This window comes from Megalops cyprinoides, chromosome 3 (genome assembly GCF_013368585.1).
Source record: "Megalops cyprinoides isolate fMegCyp1 chromosome 3, fMegCyp1.pri, whole genome shotgun sequence".
Lineage (NCBI taxonomy): Eukaryota > Metazoa > Chordata > Actinopteri > Elopiformes > Megalopidae > Megalops > Megalops cyprinoides.
In genome coordinates, this window is record NC_050585.1 from 54,922,969 (window position 1) to 54,933,394 (window position 10,426).

The 10,426-nt window shown below is 50.8% G+C and overlaps 2 protein-coding genes across 3 annotated transcripts in view; both read left to right on the forward strand.

The window, feature by feature from the left end:
* LOC118774623 (septin-6-like) overlaps window positions 1–3,400 on the forward strand; it is a 14,000-nt gene extending 10,600 nt beyond the window's left edge. The window contains exon 10 of one of the 2 annotated variants that reach the window (XM_036524011.1): window positions 3,171–3,400. In XM_036524011.1, coding sequence (XP_036379904.1) covers window positions 3,171–3,180 — 10 coding nt within the window. In that variant the 3' untranslated portion in view covers window positions 3,181–3,400. Of the gene's footprint in view, window positions 1–435; window positions 867–3,170 lie in introns of those variants that run through there. The other variant, XM_036524012.1, reaches the window with a different exon arrangement.
* A 2,838-nt stretch (window positions 3,401–6,238) lies between these two features.
* On the forward strand, window positions 6,239–10,124 carry LOC118774590 (NF-kappa-B-repressing factor-like). Its single transcript, XM_036523942.1, has 3 exons — window positions 6,239–6,465; window positions 7,749–7,873; window positions 7,980–10,124. The coding sequence occupies exons 1-3, from the start codon at window positions 6,239–6,241 to the stop codon at window positions 9,875–9,877; spliced, it is 2,250 nt and encodes a 749-aa protein (XP_036379835.1). The 3' UTR covers window positions 9,878–10,124.
* The last annotated feature ends 302 nt before the right edge of the window (window positions 10,125–10,426 follow it).

A 10,426-nucleotide genomic window follows, 5' to 3' on the forward strand; every position in this document is an offset into this window, starting at 1 on the left:
CAGAACTTCAGAGCGGAAAGCTGGGGATTGGAGTCAAACACAGGAAATCAGAGCCGAGCTGAGGAAGTCAGAGCTGAGAGCAGGAGATCGGAGCCGAGGGCAGGGTGGCAGAGGGAAGGGCAGGGTGGTGGTGGGGAGGGGGGCAGGGTGGTGGTGGGGAGGGGGGCAGGGTGGCAGGGTGGTGGTGGGCAGGGTGGCAGGGTGGCAGGGTGGTGGTGGGGAGGGGGGCAGGGTAGCAGTGGGCAGGGGGGAGGCAGAGGGCAGCGTTGGAGGAGACTTGGTTAGTTCTGATGTGAACTGTAGAGACAGTGACTGCTTTCTTGTTCTTAGCTGCAGTTACAGCTGCAGGAGCATGGCTCGCTGTAACGTATCGGTTGTAATGTGTGCAACAGCGCCACCATCAGTCTGTGACGTGTGACGTGTGCTGTTTTCCAGTTAACCCCTTCCCTGCCCACTGCATGCTGCATGAGAAACGCTGGCCTGGTAAGACTCTTCCACTAACAGCTGAAGGATCCACAAAAACGCACTCTTTTACTGTGTAATGTTTTTTCTTTTTTTCCATTTTCTCTTATTTTTCATTGCATTTCTAAAATGGGCTGAAAACACTGGTAGTTGCCAATATTACAAGCATGTGACCCAGACTTCAACTGAAAAATAAGCAGTTTAATGAGTATATAGTCGTGTGCACATTGAGCTGGTTGGCCTTGTGTTTAGCATTAGTGTGAGGTGATGCATTCTGGGAGAAGACGGCAGTGCAGGCAGGAGAGGGATGGGTCAGTGATGCTGCTGGAAATGAGCTCACTCACTGGCCTGCACAGTAAACCTACCGCTAGGCGTGAGGTAGCAATGTTAGCTCCAGGAATGCTGGCAAGTGTGTATTATGGTGTTATTGAGTATTATTTGTAATATTTAAAAACATAATTTGAAAGAAATATTACTCTAAAAGTATTTCCCTCACAATTCCTGTCATGTTTAATTCTTACAGATAATCTATTACTCATATTTATCTAAACTGTTGATTTAGCGCTTTGAAAACATTAACCATCCTATTCATTTTGTGTCTAGTTCAGACTTCCAGTAGGATTTTCAGAACCCTCAGCCAGATGTGAGACTCACCCCTCCCCCCAAATAAGCCCTCCCCCCTTTCCCCTAAAGAAGGTCAGATGTGTCCTTGCCCTGTAGCTTGGGTGAAGCAGCTGTATGTGTGTATGGGGCTGATGTATTGCTTTTAAAGTTCAGGGTTACCTAAGAATACTTTAACAGTTTTGCTCATTGCATTGATTTGGTTGGTTGCTTGTTTCTACTGAATGGATTCACTATGGTGGTACATTAACACTGGACACAGAATGGGCAAATCCAAAGCAGACAACTGTGAAGTGAAAAGTATGTTCTATGAGTTCAGATACTTCTTCCCAAAGTTCCATTATTTGGCAAATTAATTTGGGGAGACGAATGAGAAACTAAATATAGAATGTGGCTCCCTGCCTTTACATAATCTGTATTAATAACTTGATGTTAATAACCCAATATTAATAACCTGAGGCTTGCCCAGATTACATGTGCCAATATTAATGTCTTCCTGTATCTCCAGCCAAACATGCTGTAACCTTCCTCATATGAAACATGTTTTGTATGTGGTTGTACACAGTTGTATGCTGTTCAGCAGTGGCTGCTTTTATTGGTTAGTCCCAGCAGTTTGATAACGTGACCAATGCTATGCTTGTATCAGTGTTCACTGAAAAGAGAATAAAAGGTGTGTCTGCAGTGGGTGTGTTTTTACTGGATCATCTCACCGTTCCTGTTTCACAAGCACTGCTTCTCAGAAGTTTGCTGCTGCAGGATACCGAGCTGTGTGTGTGTTTGTGTGTGTACACACAGGGGTTCATGTGTCTGCACTGCGGTGTGTGTATATTCATGGCTGTAGAATGTATGTGTGTCCTGTGCGTGTGTATACATGGGGGCATGTGTGTGTTTGTGTACTTTGGTGCCGATGAGTGTTGTTAATGTCAGTCTGTCTGTCTTTCTGTGGGAAAGTGATGTGCACTTCTGTGCTCCTATAGTTGCCAGAATCTTTTTCTTCCAGAATGATTCTGGATGACTCTTTTTCAGTATTTATGCAATTTTTATGCAAATGTGGTTTTAGAGGAGTGTTAGGGTTAGGGTTAGGGGGTAGGGGAGTGTTAGGGGTACTCTGCTCATTGCTATGTGTATAAGGGGGTGGGGCTTGGCGTGAGATTCTGCTCAGTGCTGTGTATATAAAGGGGCGGGGCTTGGCGTGGGATTCTGCTCATTGCTGTGTGTATAAAGGGGTGGGGCCTGGAGTGCCATTCTGCTTATTGCTGTGTGTGTAAGGGGGCGGGGCCTGCCTGCGATTCTGCTCAGTGCTGTGTATATGTACTTTCCTTTGCAGTAACCCATGGCTCTGTACTGAATAGTTGCTCCACCCCCAGGCTAACTAAGGGACCAAGGCTTGGCACTGTGGGTAAAGTGAGGAGAGAGAATGGACCGTGTCTTGCAGAGTTTTGATAACTTGGCACCATGTATCCCTGGATGAATAGGCTCTGTCTGCACCCGGCGTTTAAGCACAGCGTGATGCAGGTGCTGATGCTGTTTGCTAAAGCATGCCTCACCCCGCAGAGTTTTCCTCATCTGCTGTGTTCTCACCTTCTTCCATAACAGATATGCTTGCTAGTTTTGCTTTTTACAAGTATGGAGTTTTCCTTTTGTGTTATTATAACTAATTTCACATTAATAGCAAGGGAAAGCACAGGTTTATTTGAATTTTTTTATTTAATCAGTGAAATGATGTGTGCTGATAGAATAGGATTAAACTGGATGAGAGTTAAAGGAGGAAGCATTTTAGAGAGAACACATTTCTGTACCACTGAACCAGGCCTGCTCAATCACCCAGCTACAATGGCGTTAGTTTATCTAAGTTAATGTTAAAATGGCTGAGAAAGCCATCATGTTCAGTTAGGTGCAAACTCTACTTGTTTCTAAGCAGAGAAGAGTCCAGCTGGAGCAGCAGGGGGTGGCGCTCGCTCTGGCTGTGCACAGCTTTCCTTACCTGCACTTACACCTTCCTCTCTTCTCTCTTCTTCCCCTCTCTCTTCTCCCTGTCTTCTCCCTCCTTCTCCTCTCTCTTTTCTCTTCTTCCTCTCTGTCTGAAGCTTCTTTTAACATCTCGGCCGCCTTTCTGAGGAGGCTTCTGCCAGAATGAGGTTCCTGCTTCCTCTTCCTGCCCCGCCCACCCCGTATCCCTCCTCCTCTGAGCTCTGTCCATCCTGCGCTGAAGTCTTCCAGCCACACATGGCATCTCACACACCGTGACCGCGGAGAACAGCGGCGGTCGGACAGCGGCGGTCGGACAGCGGCGGTCAGCCAGAGACTTGCAGCAGGGCTAGCATTTGGGTTCCCTCAGTCCTGCTGATTTCCTCACTGTTCCCAAGGGAGGGTTGGAGGGTTGGAGGGTGGAGAAGGAGAGACACACCCTGAGAGGGAGCAGGAACCTGAGATCCCATCTCACCCCTCTGCTGTGGTTCATAACACTCCACAGCTTTGCTTTTAGCAAAAACTTCAAAATGTCTCCCAAATTATATGTAACATCTGGTGCATGTTTGGTGTGTCTTCCTGATTTTACACAAACCCCTGTCCTCTACATCTGTCAAATTTAGATTTCTATTTTAAAGACATGTAGCTGCAACCACTTTGAAGGAAGCCTGTTAAAGTCCTTCCCCACTTATAATCTCTGGAAGCCACCTGCTCATTACCCATCCCACTGGCCTCAGAGGCTGAAGTTTGGACAGGATCCTGGCTGGGGCATCCTGCTCTGAGCTCCTGCTGTGAAGCCCACAGTCTGGTGTCCTGCAGGGTGAAGCTGCAGGGTGAAGCCGAGGATCCTGAAATCCACATGTTTATGACCTGTATCTGCAATAGCACGTGGGCTTTATATGGAGTGTCACATTACAGTGTCTGTTTGAAAGGAATCTGTCCTGTATAGAAGGCTTCCATGTATGGTCCAAACAGTAACCTTACTTCTGTTTTTTTGGAATAGCTTCTCTCTGCTGTCTTGGGGGGGGGGGGGGGGGGGGTATTCTCTGTTTCTCACTCCTGTCATTGGGGGGTATTTTCTCTGTTTCACTGTGCTGTCTTTGGAGGGGGGTTTTGTGTATGCTGTATGTATGCTTTTCAAGTAATTCTCTTACAAATTGTCCAACACACTTACCAAATCCTGAACTGAGATGTACTGTGTTAAAGTGTCATATTTTGGCCATTCTGAGTGACTTAATGACATAATTTATTGTGCTTTCTGAAGTGGAGGAGTGTCTTTATACCTATAGGAATTCACTTTGTGTGAAAATTTCATTGTTAAAACTTGTAATTTAACTTTTGACTATTTATGCTGAATCTGCTATCCTCCCAAAGCCCGACCCCACCGTGTGGATGTTTGAAATATTTTTATTGTATGATTAAGTTGATGTACATTTTCAATAAAATATGGAGAAAAAAAACATCTAGTTCCTTTAAAGTTTCACTTTCATGCTTACACTCACCACACTGCATACACACAAAACATACACACAACTTATAACAAACCAATTTACAACACAATTTACATTCAAACTTCACATCTCACAAACCATTAATCCTGTATAACATTTACATTTATTTATTTAGCAGACGCTTTTATCCAAAGCGACTTACAAAAGTGCATACAGCAAGTATAGCGACAGTACGGGGACAGGATGTGTACAGTTCCACAATGAGACTTCTCAGCTGAGAGCAAAGGTCTGTTTGAGGACGCAGTACTATCAGATTTTTACAATTACAGCCTAAAGGGCAACTAGTACGATACACTTTCGAACGGCAAACTTCAACAACTTCAAACGGCACAATGAGCGTCAGGGTAAGGTATAAGTGCCTCTTCAGACGAACTCGTTAATTTTGGTCGGTGAAAATAGCGAAACGACCTTCAGTACTTTAATAAGAGTGAGAGCGCTGTCAGTGTTTAAAGATCAGAGCAGAAAGGCAGACGCTCACAGCGCCCTCTCACGGACAGGAGTGGGACTGCCTGCACCTGTGTTATCATAGACTCTACTGCACAGGAATGGCTTTATGCCATTGAGCAACACTTACTGTAAAGCTGCATTTGGTACCTTCATAGGGACCCTGAGAACGCATTTCAGCAAAGCTGTAATAACAACAGACGAATGACGGTTTATCCACACACGTTGCATTAGTGCACACTGAGCCCTTCCGTGTCCATGTGCATTAATCTAAGAATAAGAATAAGAATAAGAAATACTTTATTAATCCCGAAGGAATTTTGAGTGTCACAACTGCACCGTCCGGCACACATCAAAACAACAAAAGAATAAATTGAATAAAATAAATAAAGAGGTATAAAAATACAACAAATAGAAAGAAGTTTGTGCAATTATGCGTTGAGAAGTTAATCTGCCCAGTTAGGGACGCTGCAGTGGAAGTTGTGCTGGCGGAATCTGCAGCTGCGTCACACCCACCTCAAATAAGCGCTGCAATTTAGAAATACCAGACTAACGCTCTCCGTCCCTGCACGAAATGTCTGCCTGAAACGGAAAAAAACGTCTCACCACCGCCTTCCCGAGGGACATAAAGCTGGTGACCAAACTCGAATGACAATGAGCACAAGGCGCATGGTTCTGTGGAACAAATAAATATAACCGACTAACGTTAGTTTGTTATCTAATACATTTCCTCGTCATTGTTTCATTCAAAACTACAGTAATCTACAGCCACTATCCAGATACATGTGCATACTCAAAGCCGGAACAGCTTATCGGAACGCCTAATGTCTACCCAATCTGGCATGGAAGCAGAATTATATCAGACTTTCGACGTTCCGGTCATTTATGGCACCACAAATATATCACACAAATATATATTCTGCTTAAAATTACTACAGGAACATCGAAAAGCTAAAACAAGTAAACCCACTCAAAAAACGTTTACCTCCAGTAGCTGATGGCTTCTTGCTACTGTTTCCTAGTAATATATGTTTGTCATTTGTTTTATTACTATACTGAACATCTAGCGAGACAGTGCAAGCGTTACTGTACGGCGTACAGTGTTGATAATGGATGTACTGAAACAGGCGCACAGTAGAGGGCGCGCTTCAGCAGCGGAGTGAAGCTCATTCATAAAGTCGCACATTTCCCCCATGTTTCCCACAATGCTTTGCGCAGCGCCATGTGGAAACATGGCGGCTTCCGTGGCAGACGGAGAGCGGCGCTGCCAAGCGGACGCTTCTGAACAAACACGCGTGAATGTGGACGATTTCCGCCAGCACTGCGAGAGTGAGAAGCGGTGGTGGGCTCGGAGGCAGTTCATCCTAAAGCATGTTGCGGAATTCGGAGCGGAAAACAGGGTGGATCAGCTGCTGTCGCTGTCCATGGTGTGGGCTAACCACGTCTTCATGGGGTGCAGGTAGGATGTCCGTGGTGTGGGCTAACCACGTCTTCATGGGGTGCAGGTAGGATGTCCGTGGTGTGGGCTAACCACGTCTTCATGGGGTGCAGGTAGGATGTCCGTGGTGTGGGCTAACCACGTCTTCATGGGGTGCAGGTAGGATGTCCGTGGTGTGGGCTAACCACGTCTTCATGGGGTGCAGGTAGGATGTCCGTGGTGTGGGCTAACCACGTCTTCGTGGGGTGCAGGTAGGATGTCCGTGGTGTGGGCTAACCACGTCTTCATGGGGTGCAGGGAGGAGCCGCAGCTGAAACACTCGCACCGCCTCACTGCTCGCCTGAGTCCCACAGCCGGCTGGCGAGTTACGCCCACGATTGCTGGCATAAATATCATTTGAACGCTGTCAGCTAACTAGTTAATTTAGCTAATGAGATAAGACACTGTTTCACTGTTAGTGTTTCCTGCTAGCTGTCGATACCTCAGTGTGTAAATGGTAAAATGCCGGGCTTTGGGTGGATTTATCGCCAGTGTAGCTTCATTCTGAGTCTGAACCGGATCGACAGCAGCTCCACTGCGGTCTCCTCCATGTGGCGGTCTTATCCAATCAGCGCACAGATAGATCACGTGGTTCACTTACGGCTGAATTATACTGAACCCCTCCTGAACCGAGCGCTTTCTGTTGCCCCGCTAATTTCTGTGCGTTTACCACTCCTTTTATGCGCGGTTTTCAATAGGAGGCTTTTGAGCAGAAGCTGCCTAAATCGGATAATTTTGTCATTTTAATTATAGGCATCCGCTACCAGCGAACCCAGATGATATAAAAATCAGTGAAGCACCTGCTCTAATCTGACACCATGAAAAACACAGACTCATTCAAGTCCTGGTCCTCTTTCTATGGTGATAGTTATCAAAGATGGGCAACCACCTGCCTGGTTAACCAGTTGTAGCTGGTTGGTTCTCTAAATCACTTCATTAATGAAACTTGCAGCTGAACCAGCATTTATGGAACACCTCTGAGCACAGTCAGCGTCTCTGACCGCACGCTGACCGTCTCTGTGCACACTGACCATCTCTGACTGTGTTCTGGCCACATATCGACCATCTCTGAGCGCATACTAATGGTCTCTGTGCATACAGACCGTGTCTGACCGCATGCTGATGCTGTCTGACCACATGCTGACCCTCTCTGCCCGCATGCTGACCGTCTTTGACCGCATGCTGACCGTCTCTGACCGCATACTGACCGTCTCTGACCACATGCTGACCCTCTCTGAACATCACGTGTTGTCCTGTGTGTGAAGGTATGGTCCAGAGCTGACACGGAAGGTTCTGGAAATGGCTGAAGGCATCGATGTTGGCGAGATGCCCTCCTTCCAGCTGGTCCCGGGTGCTGAAGCCAAGAAGAGGCCGAGTTCGGCCCATGGCAGTAAGTCGTCCTCGTCTGTCCTGTCTTTCTCCTGTGCGTTTGGCTGTGCCGCTGCCTCCTCCTGGCCCTGACGCTGACCCCGACCCCTGACCCCTGTCCCCTCCAGGCGAGGAGCCGCTGAGGAAGCTGGCTCGGCGGCCGCACTTCGAACCCGTGCGCTTTGTGAGCGGCAGCGGAGTGGGTGAGCAGAACAGCCGGAGAGAGCTGCGTCTCGGCCCCCCGGGCTCCCCGCCCGGTGCAGCACAGAGACACACGCCCCCCAGTGGGCGGGATCCGGGGCAGCAGGAGTGTGGGCTGGGCAGGCCTGCAGAGGGGGGCCGAGGGGGGCTGGGATGTGGGCTGCAGGATGCACTTGCAGTGGGCGGAGCCCCCGTCCGACCCCCCCACCCTGCTGCACTGGAGGAGAAGCAGCGGCTCATTTCTCAGGTGTCTGCCGCAGTGGGCGCCGCCCTCAGAGACCCCGCCTACTCCACCGGCACAGACACGCCCAACTACAACATGATTCTCACCCGGAGCATCCAGGCCTGCAAGACCAACCCGGAGTACGCGTACGTCCGGCTGCAGGAGATCCCGGCCGGCGACCGGCCCCGGCGCAGAAAGCTGCCGGCGGAGGGCTTCGCCTGCGAGCTGCGCTGTCGCGGTGTGTACCTGGCCACCGGCTACGCGGGCAGCAGGAGCGGCGCTCGGGGCCGAGCCGCGGAGCTCGCCGTCAAACTGCTGCTGCAGCCGGTGGAGGTGAGAGCCGCGCAGCGCAGGCACAAGCTGTCCACCTGCAGTGACCTGGTGGTGTGTCAGACGCACCTGCCCACCCCTGCTCTGGTGCCGGCACTCCGCAGCCCCGAGGATACGCCCCTCCCCGGCGGCAGGGCCCCGCCCCTCCCCGGCAACCAGGCCCCACCCCTCCCCAGCGGCCAGGCCCTGCCCGGACCCAGGCTGGGCAGGCGCTGGAGCGATTTCGTCATCGTGGAGAACGATCGTGACGCCGTCTGCATCCTCAACAGCTCGGCCGCCTCCAACCACATGCAGATCCAGTACAAGTTTGAGCCGGAGCCCGGCGGCCGCGCCTGGCGCTGCGGTGTGCACCTGCAGGGCGAGCTGCTCGCCCGGGCCAGCGGCACCAAGAAAGCCGCCAAACACGCTGCCGCCGAGGAGGCCCTGAAGAGGCTCCGCCTCCAGCAGGCCAGGCAGCAGCCACCCTCCCCCGTACCCCCCCGCACCGACCCCCCGGACAGCAGCGGGAAGAAGCCCCCGACCGAGCTGGTGATCCTGGAGAACTCTGACAACGCCGTCTGCATCATCAACGACACCGCACAGTTCAACAGGGTGACGGCCGACTACAGGTTGGTGGCGCTGCCGGACCAGCGCTGGAGGTGCGAGGTGTTCCTGGAGGGCCGGTTTGTGGCGGCCGCCGTGGGGCCCAAGAAGGCGGTGAAGCAGCTGGCGGCCGAGGAGGCGCTGGCCCGGCTGAGGCTGACGCAGGCCGTGGTGAAGTCCAGCCTGCGGAGGGACGGGGATCAGGACGCCGTGTCGCGCGGACAGATCCGGAGCCGCCGGGGGGAGGCGGAGCAGGAGATCAGGGAGGACAACATCGGCAGGCAGCTGCTGCGGAAGATGGGCTGGAGGGGGGGCGGGCTGGGTCGCGAGGGGGGGGGCATCGCCGAGCCAATCAGAGTGAAGGAGCAGCTGAGCAGGGAGGGACTGGGGCGGGACGCAGACAGGCCGGGACAGCAGCTCAGCAAGCGGGACATCGAGGAGACGATCCGCAGCTACGCCAGCTCCCAGCGGCAGGACGACCTGCGCTTCTCCTGTGAGCTCAGCAACGAGGAGCGCAAGCACATCCACCAGGTGGCGCTGAGGTACGGGCTGCGCAGCAAGTCCTACGGCCAGGGAGCACAGCGCTTCCTCGTCGTCAGCCGCAAGATGCAGAAGGAGCAGCTGATCAGCCAGCTGCTGCAGGAGGGGCAGGTGGGACGCTACGAGCTGGTGAAGCCTCAGCCACACTGACCCGAACCCTCACGCTAACCAAATGCTAGCAGGACATTAGCTAGCTGGTGGAACATTAAGAAAATGCTAGTGGAACATTAGCTAAAGGCTAGTGGAACATTAGCAAAATGCTGGTGAGACATTAGCGAAATGCTAGCGGGACATTAGTGAAATGCTGGTGGGATGCTCACCCAACCCTTAAGGATGCCTTGGCCAGAGTGCACTTTCTGTGTGGCAGGAAGCCACAAAAGACTCATGTCTGTCTGTTTTTGCATTAATAAAGTGATTACAAACTGCAAATACTCCAGTCTCTCTAAAGCCACCTGTTTTTCGGGAACAATTAAAATGCAGCACATTCTGAGAGTTATAATTAAAGGGCTGTTGAGCAGGACATGACTCATCCTGTATGTCTCTAAACTGACCTGTTTTTGTGTAGTTAATTTATTTTGCTGGCATGTGAGAGCTGGCTGAGTGAGGAGAACATTTCCTGCAGAGACCTGTGAACGATTCTCTTTAAAATGTCTCTGTTTTTCCCTGAAAAAGCTGCCTCCTCTGTGTGTGTTTTTACAC